A 20,668-nucleotide genomic window follows, 5' to 3' on the forward strand; every position below is an offset into this window, starting at 1 on the left:
ACAACTTTTAAAATAAAAGAGTTACGCCACTGAAAATTATAATAATGGATTCGGGATGGTCGATTTATATTTATGAAGTGTTAAATCTACGTCTCTAAGACCAATAGGTGACAAGTTATTGGCTTTCAAACTTAAGGAAGGGAATCGGTTTTGTATCAAAGGCAAAATCGACCTTTTCACTATACACGCCTAAATTTCACAGCATTTCAAAACGCCGGACAAATAATATATTGAGGGATACGTTAAGCGAAAGAAAATGACTGAACTATTATGGGAAAGGCAAAATAGAAAGACTCGGGTTTCTTTCCCTCTCGTGGATCAGCGCGATAGCTAATTGGCAGTGATTTACAGCGTTTGGACCAGAAATGTCAATTTATTTTATTCCCTCCACTTGTGTAAAATGTATCAGGTAAAATTTAACATTTTTCATAATATATCGAACAGTGTCCGCGAATAAAATCCAGAACTGAACAGAAAAGAGAAATAAACGATCATTTATCGTACAAACGTGAGGTCTAGAGAGCTTTGCATGACGATAAAAACCTGATCTGTCTTTCGTAAACAGACATTGAAGCTGTTTATTTTTCAATCTGTTGATTTACTGGTTGAATTTCGAGTTGCTCCAAAGCGAAGCGTGGAAAACGCCTTATATTGTCACGGTCCGTGCGCACGACTTCTAGTTGCTTGAAATTAACGCGCACACGGTTTTTTTGTTTTAATATAGAGTAATGGCACTCCGTAGCTTTGGCCATGGCAGCTATTTTGGTCGCAATTTTTTATCTATAGGGAAAAGCATTTTGTTCCTAAATTTTCAACTCTGAATGTTTTCCACACGTTTTGCGCATGAATATAATCAGATTCGGGTAAAGTCTTGTCAGTTAAGTCATTGAAAAAGCAATCGATGGGCGGCAGGCTAGTCTCTGCGAACCGTTCTGCGGTATCCATGTACGAATATGGATATACGACTTTCCGTAGAAGTAACTTCACTTCTTCCTGTTTGAAAACCGAGTTCAATAGGGGAAACTTGTTTAGTCCACCTTTTGCTAAATTACCAACTTGTCTCTAAAGAAACTGGTAAAAATCGTATAGAGTCAACGAAACGGAGCTTGTCTAGTGTGAAGGAAATGTAAGTTTCGCTATTTCTTGCTATACAATCAACATTTTTCTTTTTATCATTTCAATATGTTGCATGATGAGATGCGCGTCATAGCTGTGGAATAATATTGTTAAGTATGAATTATTAAAATATCGACAAGCAATATAGAACCTGCTTAGATTGTAAAGAAAAACTGGGATAAATTTGCGTGCTTTTAACTTCAAATTGCTACTTTGGCACGCACATCCCATGTAGGCTCCCGTGTAGTGGTCGCAGTCGCGGGTTTTGGCTGAAGTTTTTGCAAATGCTTCTTCACACACGTAACAGTGTGTCGCTGACTGGTAGGAATATGCTTCCGCGTCTGTAAGTTGCATGGGTATATTTTCCTTCAACTTATCAGATATGATCGCAGATTCGTCTAAAAGCATTTTTAAAAACTTCAATGCTCTATCCTTTCCTCTGTATGTCTCGTGTTTTTTGATATTACCTATTACATAATTAAGTTAAATAGTGTTTAAAAATGTAAAATATAATAAATTACCAGTGGGACCGATAATGACGTATAAAAAGCCGCATGTGACGTATAAAGAGAGTGTCGTGGTTGATGAAAGCGTAGTATCAGGGAAAGATTCAAAATCCGCCACTTTAATATATGGAACCTGAAATAAATTAAATTATATTTTGAAAAAATGTATTAATCCAAAATTTTACAATTAATTACCATTTGCTTCATGCCGAAATTTTTTAAATTCAATACAGGCTCGTTATGCGGCAATGTCACACGCTATGGCTCATGCACATTACAATCTCGCATGTGGTTAACGTGAACTTCCTCTGTATGACTTCTTCTGTGACTACGACGACAGTAAAATGTTTTGTGTCCGTGTTTAGTGAATCTACTTAAGAGACTACTAAGATGACATAGTGCTTATTTTGTCCCTTTGACAACCAAAGAAGAGCAATTTCTTTGATTCGGGTACTTTTCTTTCACTCACATAAGGCGGGAAAACACCTTCTTCATAGGCGAAGATATTTATGGATGAATTATTCACCTCTTCAAATTTTTTCAGTTTATAAGTATCAAGTTCGAAGGGAAATGTTATTCCTGAAAAATCCAGTTCATTCAGGTTATTCTTGTAATTACTAATACAACTAGGGTTGGTTGAAGCTGGGTAAAGTTTGGCTAGTATAGACCACAAAAAACATTTATTGTCACTGAGGTCTTGGGGTCAACATTTACCGTTGCCCGTTTAGTTTCAATCACAGCTGGTGGTAATTAAAAATATGTGCCTCCTACGAAGTAGGGCTCGGTGTCGGTAAACTTTTAACCGTAACTAAGACACAAACGAATTTTTTCGAAAAATATTTCTTTGAATAAAAATGTTGTTAATATTTTTCGATAAATTTTATTCGTATAATTTGATTAATACGTATTTTTTTAAATAAAGTTATCTTTTGATGTAATTAATAGCTAATATGTTCAATAGTTTTTTTCTTAGTTCAATTATTATACAATAATCTAAAATTCGCCTAAAGTTTTTTTCAACCGAAAAATTAAATTATTCTATCACTTTTTGGCCAAAACTTTGTTAGATTATTTTCCGTGAGTTTTTCTTTATTAATAGTTGGTAATATTTAAAAAATTAACATTTATCAACTACCGGGAAAAAACCTTTAGACTTTTGGTTTCTTATCGAACTAAAAAAACGATTTTTAAAACGTATGCGCATTGTAGTTGAAATAAATATTCCACGGCCGGGAGTAGTGGCTCACTCCTGTAATCCCAGGCGTCCGGGAGGCAGAGTTTGTGAAAGGCCGTGTGAGGACGACTACCAATCCCCCAACGGGTGGTCGGGATACTTCCGCCACGGGTGTCCCCACCCCTGTCCCCACGTATCCCCCCGTTGGGGTGGCCGTTACACATCTCTCACCCTGATTAATCAGATATTGTGTGTGTTCTGGTGTCTAAGGCCTCGGGTCGACACCGATGTTTGTGTATCTCAAAAAAAAATATTCAACGTTTAATTGTTGCGATTAACCATGGCTGAAGCGGTTGAGTGCGAGTTGCTAGAACCTCATGGGCGTAAACTTAGAAGCCACGTGTGGAGTCACTTTGTCGTGGATAGCGGTATTACAAGCTGAAAATATTGTGACAAGTAAGAATAAACCATTACTTCTCTTTTTCCATCGACGACCCTTATTTATTTATTGGTATTATTTTAGGAAATATTCAGTAGGAAATAAAAGCCTTGGAACAAGCCACCTGCGTTATCACTTGGGAAAAAAAACACCCTGAAATAAGTTTAGTGGCTAGCGTTCTACCAACGGTAAAATATTCGTTAAAACAACTATAGTTACAAAGTTTACAGTGGCGCATTATCTAACACCACGGCCCACAGGCTTAAGCAGCATTCGTATCGGTCCCCTTATCTTTAATCAAGTTCCCGGGTCTTTCGGCTATCGATTCGAGTATCGCATTCGTATTTTTAATCTTATTTATTTTAGGGTCACGTTTTAAAATGTTCATTAATTCCTGTCCACCGTAGGTTCATGTTAGCCTAACTATTATTCTTTAGGCTTAAGCCTACTCAATCTTATGCTTAAACGTCATTGGCTGACCCAAGTAAGTTTACCTAAATTATTTTAGGCCAGTAAGACAGACTTGGATTACGCCATGGACTGTGAAAAAATGGATTGTGGCAACAGATCAACCGTTCACGGCGGTCGAACACCCAGCTTTTAAACAAATGCTGCTATCAACGAACGTGAACAAAACCACGGCAATTATAAATTCATCCCGAAAAGCGCGAGAAAAATCAAAGAAGAGTTATTATCTTCTTACGATATTGAATTTCTTCGAGTCGTTGATAAATGCAAGGTAAACTTCCATCAAATTATGATTATCTCAGGCACCCAGAAGAATAATGGTCTAAGAAGGGAATAACTTGATTTAAACAATTCGATATCATAAGGCTGTTCCTGGTCAAGAATCATATACTCTTGACGCGTGGACATCAAATAACCATTTCTTGGCATCACAGCCCATTGGATAGACGGAAATTGGACAATATCGAACACGCTTCTGGGATTTGTACCATTTTCTGAGCGCCACACGGGAATGAATATTGCCTCCATTTTCAGCAACCTGGTACAGAACACAACTTCCAAGATGAGTCGCCATTACTCGCTGCTAATCTCGAATGTAACACGTATTTTCCTTACGCGCTCCGTACCTTTTCTCTTAACCACACAAAAATGAAACTTTCTGACCTTGGCTGGGCGCGAGAGCGAAGGAAAAGGGGGTGACAACGATCGTAGCAGCAGCGAAGAGTTTCTCACAGGATCGCTGATCCTCTCACAGAAAAGTAGTTATAGGAACTGTCTATATAGCGAGAGAAAGCGTGGCGGTTGAGGTGTCGGACATTCACCCAAAATATGTATGGAATTTGGAAATCCGGGATTTTAAAGAAATCTAGGTCGGATATCTTGGAAAGTGTACGGCGTTTCTTTGAATGTCTGACCCCTCAGTGGTGGTCGACAACGGCGTAGCGGCCGTTAATTCGATGACTTTGTTTAGTTAACTTCTGACTTCACCATTAATATTATTTGCGAAGAGGTTCTGGCTGTCACGATGGACAACGCAGCAAATAATGAAACTTTTACTAAAGAACTAGCGGCCAAGCACGCAGAATTTGGAATTTGATTCAGTGCCGAAACCCGTGTGCGTTGCTTTGCTCACGTCCTAAACCTAGTGGCCCAAAGCGTATTGAAAAATTTAAAGTCCAAGCCTCAGTGTGAGGACGAATTCGAATACGAAGAGCCAGTTGAAGTTCTAAACTCGGAAATATCCATTGGAACATCTGTAGCTAAGGTAAATATATCAGGTTTTCTATTTGTATAAGTCTAGGGTTTGTTACGGTTGAAAGAGGACAAAATTGCATTTATGTCTTAATGTTTAAGATATTGTAATTTACACATGGTCTTGGTTTCATTAACTTTGGAGTCTGCAAATGACATCATGTGGACTCTCCAAAATATTTCAGTTTGGATGACGTCAATTATGTAACTACATTATAATTTTTTGAGTTTCAAGCAATCTCGAGTATTTGTACGCTCCCTAAAAACCTTGGTATTCCAGTATTTTGGAAACCATAAGACTATCAAGGCCCCTAAGTTTGAATTTGCCATAAGAGCCTAGGTATTCAGCACTAGATAAGCGTTGGAGAAAGCCTACACTACCTGGGGGAGAAAAAAGGAAATCATCCCGACCACCCATCACCCCTACCGTCTTCCTCTAGGTAGCAGTTTTCGGTGGCATGTATTGGGAAATCGGTGCCTTAGTTTCAGTTTTTCAATGCAAGGTGGATTCGTGTATTTAGTTTGGACCGTCAGTTGTCTAACGTTAAAATACCCTTCGTTTCAAACTTAGGGGGCCTTGATAGAATTACGATAAGACCTATTGCTTTTTAGATTTTGCTATAATTATTTAGGTTTGTCTTTATGGCAGAAATTAATTGTTCCGCTTATGGGCTTAGAATGAAGCCTTCAAGGTTATCGAATTCAAGGTAGATACGCATTTCCCTCCAGGCTTAATTTGACATAAGTTTAAGAATTATATTATATTTGGCACCCAGGGCAAAACACCTAAATTTGCGACTTCCGGCTCCGACTGCCAGGGCCATGCAGAGCTTCTGTGATTCCCTGAGCAAATTTTATACCCGAGAGCCCTTAAGGTCCGCACTTTCATCGAGGCCTAAAACATTATTCTCCTATTGATGTCAATTTATTTAACAAATATTCGTGTAAATAATTTTAATTTTTCAATTTTAAACTAAATATTTCGCACTGTTAGTATTTTGTAAATATTAATAACTAATCCTGCGAGCTTAGCTACTCAACGTTGTAACAAGGACCCCAAATGGGAAAGTAATCACAATGAATTCAACCCCTTCGTGCCTAAAAACATTCGTAACCTTTTGTAGATTTGCAACCATCCCTTTCGAACACTTCAGTGTGACCCTACGTTTCCGGGCTTTTTAATCCATCCTACGTGAACCCTTTCCTACTGGGCTCTGGGGTTTTCCCTCCTGCCGCCTTTGGCTACATCGCGCAGCTTAGACCTGGTTTCCAACAACTTAATTTTATTATTTCGGGCGGTCTTTGGGTGCCCTCCTTGCCACCGGTGTACGAGACGGCTGAACCTGCTCCCCCCTCGCTACGCCTCTATGAATTGTGATATTGCAAATGATACGAAGTTTGGGAAGAGGTTTTTAGGGGTTTTCAAATTGAACCTCGGTTCGGAAAAAATCAAAAGAGAAAGCGCCAACTCTAATTACTGAATCCCTTGAAAATCTACGTCATTTGTGTACTACAACAATCCTATTTCGGCATGATAACCATAGAACCACTCGGTGAAGGACGCTTAAACAAACTTGCATATTTTAATATTATGTTACCATTGGCATCGCCAAGGTTTCAAGTTTTGGGGGCGTTAAAAGGGAATATAAGCTAAAACGCGTTCTTTATGGAAGACTGCTACAATTTATGGGATTACCTCTCAGGTAAACCACTAACCATTGCCGAAACGTCTAAAGTCCTAGGAGGGAGCGGCCAGCAGCGCAACCTTAGGAGGGCGATAGAAATACTAAAGGTTCTATTCCCTTTAAGCCACATGTACAGTTGGTCGCTAAAAAAAGGTCCCAGGGTGAGTTTGCCTCCCTGCGTCCGTCTTTAGACGGACATATGACGGACGCGGGGAAGCAAACTTGTCCAGGGACTTTTTTGCGACAAACTGTACGCTTAGGGGAAGTAAGGGCCGTACTAGTTTATTTTAACTCACTTCTCGTACCTTTCGTAACATTCATATAGTTCTACCCCTTCGACGACTTAAAGCCAACGCCCCTACAAATATAATTCATGTTAACGAAAATTAAATTTCGTTCGTAAATTATATACAGGAAGGTAATTATACAGGGTGTCTTCATTTGATCGGCCCAGGCATTTTTCTCAAAAACTAGACTTTTAGAAATTTGAATTTTTCAGTATGTACACTCTGTTTAAAAAGTCTTCGACGGGGGAAATTTTGGCCCTCTTTTTAATTCTGCTAGAAAACTATAATAGATAGATCGATGAAACCAATTGCAACTATTATTTATTTTCCAATAGATTTCGTTATTTATGGATTTTGTCCGCCAAAAATTTATAGTTTGGCGGGAACCGTCACAACTCATTTTGGACAACTTTTTAAATATTGGTTCTACGGCACTGACTCGCGCGTTTTTGAATTCACAATGGTTGGTTCATATTTAGAAAGTGGAAAAATTTTCCCTCTACAACCAACGGTTGAAAGGTTATCGCTGTTACAAACTTTCGTCGAAACTAAAATGCATCAAGTGATTATTAATAACGCAACTTCAACCTATAGTTAATTAAAGGCTGGTTTAAAATTGTGTTAACAATTATTATAAACAAATTATAACGAAAATAGCTTTTTAAAAGCTATAGCGTATGAAAAAGGATATTCTAAAAACCACTTGCCAAGTTGTCCTAGGAATTTGGTTTATTTAAACCAGTCTTTAATTAAATATATCTTCAATGTTGTATTATCGCTGTTGAAGTTGCGTTATTAATAATCGCTTGATACATTTTAGGAGTTTCCTAGTTTCGACGAAAGTTTGTAAACGCGATAACTTCCGAACCGTTGGTTGTAAAGGGATAATTTTTCCACTTTCTAAATTTGAACCAACCACTGTGAACTCAAAAACGCACGAGTTAGTGCCGTAGAACCAATATTTAAAAAGTTTTCATAAATGAGTTATGACGGATCCCGCCAAACTATTAATTTTTGGCGGATGAAATCCATAAATAACGAAACATATTGGAAAATAAATAATAGTTGCAATTGGTTTCATCGATCTATCTATTATAGTTTTCTAGCAGAATTGAAAAGAGGGCAAAAATTTCACCTGTCGAAGACATTTTAAACAGAGTGTACTCTCTCGGGGGAGATCGTTGTTATTTGTAAATTTCAGATGGTTGATTTCTTATAAAATTTAAATCTAATATGCTAGATATACTTAAGACCTTGGAACGAGAGATGGTTTACTCATATGTTCGTGACACCTTTGGGGGGAAGCAGAGAGAATCTGGTTTATTGTAATCTGGCGAATGAGATAAGATATCAGACTGATGATCTCAATCGCCAGGTTACAATACTTCTCTCTGCGGTAAACGCGAAAACTTTTTTTTTGCAGCTGACGAAAAAAACAAGTGAAAAAATGCGGGTTTCCCGCAGTACTGGCCACTTTGACTATTATGTCTTCGTAGCTAACATTAATACCACCCTTGTAGCACAATAGGGTCGGGCCGACGTCGACGATCAAGATAAATGGCAAGGTCAGCCGTACGTCCCGCCACCTCTGTTGAAACGGTCGAAATGTCCTACCCAAAATTACCGACGTTATCCCGACATAAAATGTACTGTATAATTACGTCGAAATGACGTCGGCCCGACTTCCTAACGGCGTCGGGAAGACTTCCTTTTTGATATTTTATGTGACTGAAAATGACCACATAAAGTCGTAAATATAGCTATATACGTGTATGTAATTGGTGAAGTCCCATGACCGGGAGTGAAACAATCAATTTCTTTCCGTTAATCGGAAAGCTCTTGAATCTAGGGTACAGAGTTCTATAGTTTATTAGGGCTTAAGATAAGTGTCAAATATATCTTCATTAATAATATGTTACCCTAACATATTTAGCGATACGAATGTAACCTACTCGAGTTGAGAGATTTTTAATAAGGAAACATTCTCAGATTGAATATATGATCTTTTTCGAAAAAATAAAATACAGAAAAGAAGTTATTTTAAAAATATTTCAATTTGTTTTATTAAATCACAAAAGTTTCACAGTTTCGAGCGATTTATTGGCAAATAAAATGTCGGATATAAGTCGGCCGTTGGTCGGGCTTTAAATGTGTCATGTCTTTTTCAAGTCATGACAGCTATTACAATTGAAGGTCGGCGTTCGGACTCTAAATATTTCCAATGTTAAGACTTGGCAAGTGGTCCAAATTTTAAGTCGCCATACCGACTTTAAAAGCGACCAAAAACGTACTTACGCGGAACTATCTCTAAAATGTTTAAGACTTTTAGAGTCAGCTAGTGATCCAAAATTTTAAGTCGCCATACCGACTTTAAAAGTGACCAAAAAGTACTTACAAGGCATTATCTCCCAAACCTTTAGGACTTTTAGAGTCGGTATTTGGACCAGGACCGAAAAGCAACTTTTAGACCAAACCCCGACCTTAAATCGACTACAGGGGCAAGGTAGGAACAAAACTCTAAAAGGTCTGTATCTTTGCTGGGCTGCCGGCGCCATCTATTTCAAATAATCAAACTACAAATCGTTTTGTTTTAATATTGTCGTGATATAGTGCCCTTAAACGCGATTTTATAATATTGAGTTTTGCCGATTTTGATGCTTTCTCTCGTATTAAGTTTGAATTGGTGAGATGGTTTAGTCAAAAGTTCAATTTTATCCCATTTTACAGTTTGCTTCGATAAGAAGACTATTGCTGATTTTTCAAATTTTGTATACCTTTTTGGTTTATTTTTGTTTATGCGCCATCTATTGGTATCTTTACAAGAAATATATATATACAATATATATATATATATATATATATATATATATATATATTATATATGTGACCCACCTTGTCTCTTAAAGGCACTTTATCGCTAAACAAGTCGGCTTAGGCCGTAATATTATTTCCACATCAGTGTATTCGAGTGGGCGAACCCATACAAACTCAGTAGACACAGGAAGGCAAACTAATACAAAAACCTTTGTGGCTACGTGATTTCTTATCATTTGATATATAAATTGCCATCCTAATTTAAAGAGTGTATGCCGCCCATCATCAGGAGACCCGGGTGTACAAACTAAAATAAAAGCTGTTGAGCCCTTGTGATTTCCTATTGTTTGATATATAATTAACCATCCTATGTTAAAGGGTGGGCACCACCCACCCTCAGGATACGTGGCATAATCTGGAAATCCGCGATAGTTTTATTTCAGTCGGAACACTCGACACAATTTCACAAATGTAGCAAAGACCACAATATTTGTCGTCTACTGCTACTAGTGTGCCTCCCGAGCAATTATTTAGCGCGCCAAGTTAATGTTTTACTTGCTTCAAATATTTCTTTATGTTTCAACAGGCGCGTCCAAAACTTTATAAGTACAAACACAATAACCGTCGCATAAATATCCAAACAACGTACATAATGATAGTATCGCACTGAAGTTTGAAAAGTATCGAGACACGTGTTTTATAGCAGATCGTTAAAACTTGTAAATTAATAGTTGTGTTTCTGAATCTTAAGTTTTGAAGGTAAGGCTAATTCTTTTGCATAATATAATCAATGGCCTGGGTAGATTTTGTCTAGAAAATCTGGAATTTCAACTTATGCATTTGCTTACATTTCACAAATGACAATGATTATTGAAAGAAATAATATGGACTCCATTTAGAACGATATAATCAACTGAAATCAAAACGAGTCATAGAAATCCCGTCTTTTTATTTTTTTTGTGAAATGAGGCAGGGGCGTAGGAACCAGGGGGAGGCAATGCCCCTCCCGAGAATTTTGCTGGGAGGGGGCAACTAATGTTATTGCCCCTTCAATTTTTTGGTCAGTTTAAATCTTAAAAAGCTCAAATTTTTATATTTAAAAGCTTATAAACCTTATAGAAGCTCAACTGAGTCTTTTCCCGCCAACTTACATAGTATTCAAACAGTAACACATGCATTCGGTGAAGCTACACTCCTTTAAAAATTCAAAACCATTCTCATTTTATAATTGTGGATTTGTGTATCTTAAATTCATAAACGACTCTAAAGACTAAAATACACTTCGTATGATAACTGTTGTTACTGTTAATGCCTTAATGACATTCGCGACCTATTACTCACTCTACATCGGGGCCTAAGCTCCTAAACCCCCGTTTCGTTTCTTTTTGCCCCCTCCAACTTCTGAAACGTTCATACGCCCCTGAAATGAGGAGCGGAAGGGAAGGCAATGTCTCCCCAAAACTTGAAAGTACATCATCCCCCATCCTCCATCTTGAAACGATGAAACCGTGAAAATTTTCAAACAAAAGATTTCATTTTTACCCTACTTTGTTGAATAAACAAATAACGCGCTTACGTGAGTTCCCTACGAGAGTATAGAAGCAATAATGTTTTTATTATTTTACATTAAGTCATCTAAATCGTGTTTCTGGTCGGACTTGGGAGTCTGAACTCCAGACTTCCAAGTTCTACCAGAACCTTTGTTTTTAATGCTCCAGACGCTGATTGTCGTGATTTATCTAAATCGTTTCACTAAGGGCTTCAAGCCATTTTTAAGCGTTTTATATATATTTAACATGCAACTACGTGTTAAATCTAATTGTAGAAGGCAATACAGGTTAGCCCTGTTAGATGGGCACTTTCTGCTAACTCATGACCGATGATCAGTATCTGTTCACCGATATTCGATCACTATTGAAAAGAACCATTCGTTTCGAAACTTCGGGAAAGTTTATTTTTGAATGAATGGCTACGAGTGGCGCGAGTTCACAACTGTTTGCCGAAAATTATTTGATCATGTGATATTTAAAATTCAGAAAATCGAGAATTACTTTATAAAATGTTTTTGGGGAAATCAAATAAGAAAAAAAAAATACCATCGATCGCTTTTTACCTCTCCGAGGGGACAAAGTCCCCTAGGAGGGGTTATACAACCACCGTGTCTGTCTGTGGGTCTGTCGCATTTTCGGTGCAAAGTGTAATCACTGCGTATCAAGTTTCTCGAGATCTCTGCGTTCTCAGTTTCTCGAAGGGTTGGCAAAACCACCGTGTGACGGTGAGCGTTAACGGATTCATTTGCGGTTTGGTTTGAATGGTGTTTTTTCGCTCACCGTCGTGACGGTTTGGTGTATTACGTTTTTGTAATGTTTATGCGTAGGTTGTGAGTGTTGAATTTGTTGTGTTTGTGTTCTGATGGTTGTGCATGTTGAGTCTGTTGTGTTTTTATGGGTGTTTTCTCTCCAACTTCTTCTTAATGACTTTGGGACGGACCGAGTGCTGAGTGTAATGCTACCTCTCAACATCCAAAGGCAGGGTTTCCACCAGTTGTACACGGTATTCGTCTTAGTATCAATTTGCGATCGCATCGGGCGGGATTTGAACCCGAGACCTCCTGCTTGACAGGCGGACGTTCTACCACAGAACCACCGACAATTGTTACGCCTTATTGAAAATTAGACCTTCAGCTTTATCGGAAGCGTATTTAATAGAGTACGAAATTTTGGTTTAATTGAAATAGAATTGAAATTGAAATTATTGCATCGAAGAAATTCTAATTTAGCGTTTCTCTATTGATTAAAAACAAATGCGCCACCCAGGTTTCGAACCCAGACCATTCGGCTTGGCAGTCGAGCGCTCTACCACAGAACCACGGATAGCTGCTTAGGTTCACTGAAATTAAGACAAGCATCGTAAGCATAATAGGTAATAAAGTCTTTTTTTATTAATGAATTTATGAAGGCCTAATCTGGTTTTTTTACGAATGAAATTTTAAAGGTTAAATCTTGTTTTAGCGTAGTCAGCCGAGATAAGAGGGTTAAAGGGTAGACCCTGTGGGTGGTCCACTTTGTTAGTTTTTTGTTATTTATTTACGGGTATTATTAACGACCTATATATAGTTGTGTTAATTCAAAGACGATAATTTAACGTTTATTGCTTTAAGAGCTGGCGGTTAGTCAAGTGGCTCTCGGTGCTTTGTTGATGGTAAGGTTTTTGCTTCTTGTAAATATATTTGGTGTGGATATTTGGATATCTACGATTTCTAACGCAGTCAATGATTTCCTGGGTGTGCGAGTCATTATATGATATTGGAAATTGGACGGCATTGGTCTTTTTCATGCGGTATGTGTCACAACGTCAACTGGAAGTCTACGAGTGTTGAAATAAAATGAGCGTTAAAGATGCGGCAAGTAAGCGAGAAAAATACAAATACCATCTGTAGATATTTCTTTCATTGAATTTTGCTTAGTATTATATTCAACTGATAAACATGTACTGTAAAAAGGGTTAAATTCAATTGTGCATTGTTTTAGTAAGTCTAACTCGCTGTTGTAACTACTTAATTTATAATATTCTGAATAAATTAAACTCGATTGTTTCGTCTGAATTATTTAAATTAAAATTTAAATTTTTACCGGGCAGGGTTTGAACCGAGAATACGTTTTTCGTAAATAACTCTGAATTGCGGAGATATCTTTGGGGGTCGTGTCGAGAAATTAATACCACTAGGGACAATGCTTCCAAGGAGAGGTATATTTTGGCTTGCCAACTTGTTAATTTTCTAATGAGATTGAATATTGGTTGAATCGTGAACGGAGTTCACGCCGAGAACATATCAAAGAATTTCAAGGTTCAAAATACCGTTGTTATCTATCAATTATTATTATTATTTGCTCATATAGAAAGGATGGTAAAATATTATCATTATTTCTTTTAATTACTTTTATCTGTATTAGTTAACCATAAAATCGTTTTTTGAGTGAATAAAAATAAACAAAAAATAAATACCGGGAAATGGTTTGCAACCATTATCATCGTTTTATGTACAATCACTTGGTAAATAACTTTTAGCTCTTTAAAAATAAATGGATTTAATGTAGCTTTACTTTTTCACGTATGCTCAGATGGCGACGGAAATCGAATACTTACTTTGTAACGATGGAAGACAAAGGTTCACAACCAGAGCCAGAACCAATAAATCATCGACATGAAACGTTAGTTAAATGCCCCTCTTTTATTAAGAAGTTTAACTCTGGGAGTTAAATCATTGGTTATCTAGAAAACATTCTAGATAACCAATGATTACAGTTTCATTTACCTAAGGTCATAAGTGGCATAACTACCCTAACGTGTTTCCAATAGAAAATCTTCAACGAGAGCTTGTTCTACATAGACCAAAAAAACTTAGGACTTGCGAATTCCGTACAATATGGTTTTTGTAATGCTCGCGCCGCAGACGCCGCTTCGCAAACACATTTCGTATTTATAGGCATGCCGCCGGGTCGGGTCGGGTCGGATTCGGGTAATCATTTTCAACCCGAAACCTATCGAAAACCAACGAAAATATTTAAGTAAATCCATTAATATTTAGGACTGCCTAAGAGAGCTATATTTTTACCATTTTGAAACTAAGAAACCAAAAAAACCAGAAAAAAATTAAATCACTCAAATACTTTAATTGAACGAAATATTTAGTATTTTTTGTTTTCGTTTACACAGGGTTTTTTTTATAGTAATTGGGAGAAATCCCTACTATTACAGGTCCCCACTGCTGATTTCAGCAGTGTAAACTTAAATAATAAATATTTCGTTCAATTAAAGTATTTAAGTGCCTTGGTTTTTTTGGCTTATAAATGGGTTAGTATCATCATAGTCTCTTTAAGACACACTGGTATCATAATGGTAAATATTTACGTCGTTGAGGAAGTCCAAAATATTAATGGAATTACATATAACTTTTCGTGGTTCATTATCTCATCAAATGAATCAAGAAAATCCATCTTCAATTTAGTTAACGAATTTTATTGATAAATTATTTTTCATATCACCATATAGGTTTGTCGGGTTAAGGGTCGGTCGGGTTCGGGTAAGGACAATTTTTGCCGGGTCGGGTTCGGGCTACACCCTTCCGAGAGGGTGTGTGGGTGTGTATTTATATGTATGTATGTATGTATATACATGCATATGTATATAAATATATCATATATATTTCAAACTCCATATATATTTATGAAAATTAAAATACTATAGCCCCCCCCCCGTCTCAAAAACGTTCCGACGCCACTAGAGAACACAGAAGCTGTCGTTCACCGTCGCTATGTTTCTGACGCAATTCAGCCCTAGTGAAAACTGGACTCAATACCAACCAAATTTCTGCTGCCCATTTTTTGTTTATTGTATCGATATTACCAAAAGTCTATAAGAAATACCCTTCGGGGGAGGGGGGAGTATCTACCTCCGAGAATTTTTCGGGTACGCTTTTATCACGTTAAAGATTCCGGGCGTGCACAATTTCCAGCGGCCTAAAAGGTTCAAAAAGAATAATGCGTGTTCCTTATTAATCCGAAAGGTGCGCGATCAGGCAATCTACACTTTCAAGGTCTTTAAAAATGCACGCGCGTATTTTCAATACGTTCTCGTAAAGTTATTTCTTTAGTTATTGTCGAAGACAGGATGCTTCGAATTTTAAGAGAGGCGATATAGACAGTTACATACTTCCCTCCGAAGGGCTTTTATTAGAGACATCTGATATTAACCGTTACGTACGAGTTAGATGATAACTATGTTTCATTTTTTATAGAAAAAACACCAAGGAGTTTCACTTGAATCCCTTGACGACAAGCTGGAAAAAAACTCGCGTTTTCGGGAGTCATATGACTTATCACTTAGAAACGTGAGAAAGTCTCCACAAACATCTGCCCAACAATTATGCTTCAAGCAGTGCATGGTAGATTCCGTGGCCGTAGATGGCCTTCCGCTCCAATTTACTGAAGGAATGGCGTTTAAAGCTTTTATAGCCATGTTCCTACCTCATATTCCGCTACAAAGCCGCCGCACCATAGCCAGAGATTTGAAAACATTCGTTTCTCAAAATATTAACTCTAAGCTAAAGCATTCGTTACACGGCGTTTCGTATCTCCACCTAACCTTGGATTTATGGAGCTCACGATCGCGAGAAGCGGTTATAGGGGTTGATGAGTCTTTTCAGCTTGTACATCGTACCCTCGCTTTTGCTCCATTCAATGCAGCCCATACAGGAGAAAACATTCTCTCTACCCTTGAAGGAATCCTTGAAAATCTCGGTGTCTCATCAACACAGGTAGTTTTTATATTAAAAATTGAAGGGAATATTACGTCTCGTGTGTTAGTTTTTATTTTTAACTATAAACTTTTCATAAAAGTAGGCTTAACCGTACGTCTTAATTTCGGGAGCCTTCCTCGTGTAAAATAATAAGTTCGGTGGCCAATCATGAGCGAGAATCTTTCTAGCAAAACTCGAAGGCAGGGCGTACTCTCTTCGGATTGTCGCGAGTTCAAATCAGGCTTTGACGCTTCACATATTTACATTAATTTTCTTAAAACGTTTTCAGAAAACTTAAATTTTATACCTAAAAACTATATTATGTCCTTATTTTTAAAATTGTGTTTAAAAGAAATAATGTGTTTACATAATATATAAAAATACTAATGGCAAAAAATGTGAAGCGTCGAAGCCGGCGACCACCTGATTCGGAAGAATTCTGCCTTCGAGCTATGCTGTAAAGATTCTCGCTCCTGATTGGCCGCCGTACTTATTCTTTTACATGAAGTCTCCCGTAATTAAGATATTCGGTTAAGTCTACTTTTACGAAATGTTTTTAATTAAGTAAAAATTTAGTGTAATCAGAGTCAAAACCGACTCATTTCGGTTGCACTAACCCTTTAAAGGGTTGCACCGGCTTTGAAGAAAAACCCTGAATAAGTTTATGTAGATCTACCCATTTACGTTTTCGTATCTACCAATTATAAGATATAATTCGTATGGAGCCCCTTTTATCGAAATTTTCGAGATAAACTAGTAACATTTCGACGCCGATGCTAACTCTAACGAAGTCAGGTAAGGGGTGTTTTAACTTTTTTCTAATTGTCTATAAATAATTTAGATTGTGACCGTCTGTGCTGACAACGCCAGCAATCTCACCAAGGCCTTCAACCTTCAAGCTTTATATGCGGAACCGTGGGAAGATGATGATTTAGATGGTAGTGACAGCGACGAATTAGATGATGGTAATAGAACGGACTGTGGTGCAGCGAGCATTTCGAGCAACAACACCATTGTAATGTAGGTATTTTATTTTTTTGCATGGAACGACGACAGTTGGATTGTCGTACAAGAAACCATCGAAAGAGCAAAGTGGACCAGATTGTCTCGCGTTGCCCATACATTGCAGTTAGTTGTGGTTAACAATATACAAAATGACATTTCGTGCAAATCAGTTGTCGACTACGTCAATGGCGTCATCTCCAGTGAAAACACGCTGGAGTTCTTTGTACTTTACAATGGAGCGTTTTTTTAAAATAATGTTATTATAAGAAAGTAATTTCTTTAAGTTAGACCCCGATTTAGGGCAATTTTTATGTCGATTTTTTTTGTCTCTGCGCATGGCCGTTTTAAAACGGCTAAGGGTTAAATACTCGTTCGTGGCTAGGCAACAGTATCCCACAATCATCTTTAATAGATCAAATTTCGCTTCATGAAGATTTGAAATTTAAAAACTTCGTATCAGGTGGCGCCGCTGTAAGTCGCATACATGTATAACTAAACTTAATTTGTCGTGGAAGAAATCAATGAATATATTTAAATTTATTGCGCGCCGCCTATCCATAGCAGTCAAAGATAAACAGTAGTGAAGGCTCTAACGTTGAGATCCCCCCCCCCCAAAAAAAAAGCGGTGTATCCTTCACTTTCTCCGGACGCTGCTAGGTTTTGGCGGCCGTTTGGGGAAGTGCGTAACAAAATGAGTACATTCGTTCTATGGCAGAGTCTTAAATTTATTATATGCATTTTACTTCTCTGAAATGTATTTCTCTGCTAGCCCGGCATGAAGACTGCAATTTCAAATACCATCATGGAAGCTATTAATTCGGAAAAAAGTTCCTTCGCTACTCATGGCATCATGGGAATGTTTACCAAAATCGGGGAGATCCGAAATTTGCTATCACCGCTGAAAGACGCTACCGACTGTTTGAAAGGGGATGGTCCACAAATTGCGATGGTGGTTATGAAGTTGTTAGAGGCTTTCGACAGCATTTACAGTAATACGCCCACCAAATATGTAGAGCTCAAAAATAATATCTTAAAAGACATGGAAAGTCGCTTCAGCGCCCATCTTTCAGATCCATTTTACCTAATTCCTGCAATGGTTGATCTAAGGCAAAAACTATTTATTTTTTAAGGTAATAATCAAGAAAAGAGATAACTTGGCATAACTATTTGTCATATTGAATGCACTGTTGAAGATGGTTTTATGGAGAAATAGTAAAGGAGACTTAATAACGCAGCCGGGAACTTTGTGGTTACATTGTCGGATCGGGTGGCAATGAAATAAAATGGGGTAGATCCAAGGTTCGTAAAAATGCTAGCCGTACTATGGGGCAGATCGTGGTAAACTCTTTACACGTAAAGAAAGTTAAAGCCCAGTTCACACTATATAATTAATTAGGCCAATTAATTGTAGTAAACATATTGTGAGCAAGAAAATTGTATAGTGTGATCAGGAAAATTGTAACCATTGTTCCACCCTTTTGCTAATCACACCATATACAATTTTCTTGCTTACAAATAGTTTACTACAAAAAAGTGGCCCAATTTATTGCATAGTGTGAACTGGGCTTAAAAGTCTATCCACGTGCGACCCTCTTTCCTATTATTGCCCATCTCTTCGACGAAGCACACCATATACAATTTTCTTGCTTACAAATAGTTTACTACAAAAAAGTGGCCCAATTTATTGCATAGTGTGAACTGGGCTTAAAAGTCTATCCACGTGCGACCCTCTTTCCTATTATTGCCCATCTCTTCGACGAAGCGAACTGTAACCACGCAGTTCCTTTTCCATCCGCGTTATTACGCTTTTTACACTGTTTCTCCATGCTGGTCTTAATTTGGCGCTAGGCGTCGTCGCAAATAGATCTAATACTTTTCGGGAGCGAATTGTTGCGGAGTTGCGGTTGTTCCTAATTTTTTTAATGAATGCCTGAAAAATATATCTTATTTTCTTTCATAGACTGCTTCAGCAACCCTGTATGATCAAGTATGCACCTAGAGTTCAAAACCCCACGCAGGAAACACGCTATAGAAACCTTGGAGACGTATGCTTCGGAGTTTTTCATTCCAACGAACCAGGACGACGCTACATTGGAAAAAGAAGCTTCAACCTCAAGTTACTTTTCAATTATGAGGAAAAAATACAAAATTAGAACCAGGTTTACTTAAAGACCTAATATGTCGCTATGTGGAAGAAGGAAAAACAAACCCAGATTTATCGTGCAAATTATTATACTGGAAAGAGAAACAATATACGTATCCAGCTCTCGCGGCGCTGGCCAAAAGACATTTGTCAACTCCAGCAAATTCAGCTGGTTGTGAAATAATGTTTTCCGTGGGTGGCTCCTTAAAACGACCGAAACGCGGAAGGCTAGGTGTTAATATAATTGAATATGGCTCGCTATACCAAGAATATAGAAGGCCGCGCATACAGAAAATATTAAATAAATGTCAGCAAGAAGAGAAAACGGTTGAAACCGAAATGTAAATCTTAATAACACGTGACTTACACAGTTTTAAACAATAAATGTTATTGAGTCTTCAATGCTTAGGTTCTTTTTATAGGGATATACATGGACACCACGATGTATTCTCGGTTGTGAAAAGTGTAATTAAATATTAATCTGTCTTGGAAGAAAAATAAAAGGAAGATAAATTTGAATCGGCGCACTTCTTCCCCAAAAACCCTTCAGTATATATGTAGGTGAGCTGCTTTCCCGATTGTCCGGCGTTCAGCGTAGTCAATATTACCTAGTATTGTGAACTGCAAGTTATAAACAGGGCCGGATTTAAGGGAGGAGTGAAGCCGTGGCTAAAGCCACCGCAAGAATGGCGCCCCACCATAGAAATTCCTAGGTAATATTTTCTAACGAATACCGAATGATATACTAAATTATATTAAAAAATCTCAATTCTGACAACGAAAGAGCAGTTCTCACACTTCCACTAGGGAGCTTCTATAATGGGAGACCTTGAAAGATAATTAGGGACCCCCCACACCTTTTAATCCGGCCCTGGTTATAAGATACTACATGTATTTAGCTTTAGCGCTTCTACGTGATAGTTATTTCTTATATACGTTCTGGGAGCCAGTTGTGATTTATCCATTAAGCGCGCCTAGGGGCTCCCTTTCGACCTATTGAAATGAGCTCCATTTTTTCATATGAAAAATATTTAAAATCGGCTTTTAGTTGTTAATAAATTAAGATGCTGAACCAGCCCTGGGCTGGGAGCAGTTTGCCCTTCCCCAAGACATTTGTTCGAGGGAATATAACCTCGCGCTTTTGGGTTGAGAACACCAATGGTTCTTTTTTCACCACTCTGCCTTTGTCTTCAGTTATTTTGGTTTGCCGTTTAGTGATTTTTTAGAGGGTCATTCGTAAAGAACGCCTGATATGTTATATTCCCTTTAAGGAAGATAACCCATGTAGCTCCTCTCCCGTATCCGTTATTTCTGTTATAATTAGGGAGAGATATTATTACGTAAATAGTGCAGCTACAATAGACTTTCTATAAAACATTGAGTTCGGGGGTGGGGAAAGGAAAACGGTTTTAGCAAGAATGATTTACATCGACCTTAGTATGTATTCTCCTATCGATGATTGCAGGGTAATTTAACAAAAAG

At 37.7% G+C, this 20,668-nt stretch overlaps 1 protein-coding gene across 4 annotated transcripts; it reads left to right on the forward strand.

The window, feature by feature from the left end:
* Positions 1-779: 779 nt before the first annotated feature.
* On the forward strand, positions 780-19,612 carry LOC149949498 (uncharacterized). Of its 4 annotated transcripts, XR_016479951.1 has the most exons (9): positions 2,763-3,252; positions 3,320-3,423; positions 3,744-3,974; positions 4,069-4,967; positions 15,538-16,056; positions 16,880-17,003; positions 17,095-17,166; positions 17,813-18,173; positions 19,004-19,612. XR_016479951.1 is itself a non-coding variant. In XM_090169242.1 (8 exons), exons 5-8 carry the CDS (start codon positions 15,682-15,684, stop codon positions 17,857-17,859), a joined length of 618 nt encoding a protein of 205 aa, XP_090025368.1. In that variant the 5' UTR covers positions 2,763-3,252; positions 3,320-3,423; positions 3,744-3,974; positions 4,069-4,967; positions 15,538-15,681; the 3' UTR covers positions 17,860-18,436. The 4 variants fall into 4 exon arrangements, 1 of the variants encoding a protein (XP_090025368.1); XR_016479952.1 differs by lacking the exons at positions 2,763-3,252; positions 3,320-3,423 and adding an exon at positions 780-1,126; XM_090169242.1 differs by lacking the exon at positions 19,004-19,612 and having other exon boundaries at positions 17,813-18,436.
* Positions 19,613-20,668: the final 1,056 nt, after the last annotated feature.

This window comes from Leiobunum rupestre, chromosome 3, assembly GCF_980474605.1.
Source record: "Leiobunum rupestre chromosome 3, qqLeiRupe1.1.hap1, whole genome shotgun sequence".
Lineage (NCBI taxonomy): Eukaryota > Metazoa > Arthropoda > Arachnida > Opiliones > Sclerosomatidae > Leiobunum > Leiobunum rupestre.

Excerpts from the sequence above, each read along its gene's own strand:
- LOC149949498 (XM_090169242.1), top strand. The coding sequence starts at position 15,682 with ATGGTAGATTCCGTGGCCGTAGATGGCCTTCCGCTCCAATTTACTGAA. Across the intron at positions 16,057-16,879 it reads TCGGTGTCTCATCAACACAG|ATTGTGACCGTCTGTGCTGA; the intron begins GTAGTTTTTATA and ends TAAATAATTTAG. Across the intron at positions 17,167-17,812 it reads CGCGTTGCCCATACATTGCA|CCCGGCATGAAGACTGCAAT; the intron begins GTTAGTTGTGGT and ends TTTCTCTGCTAG.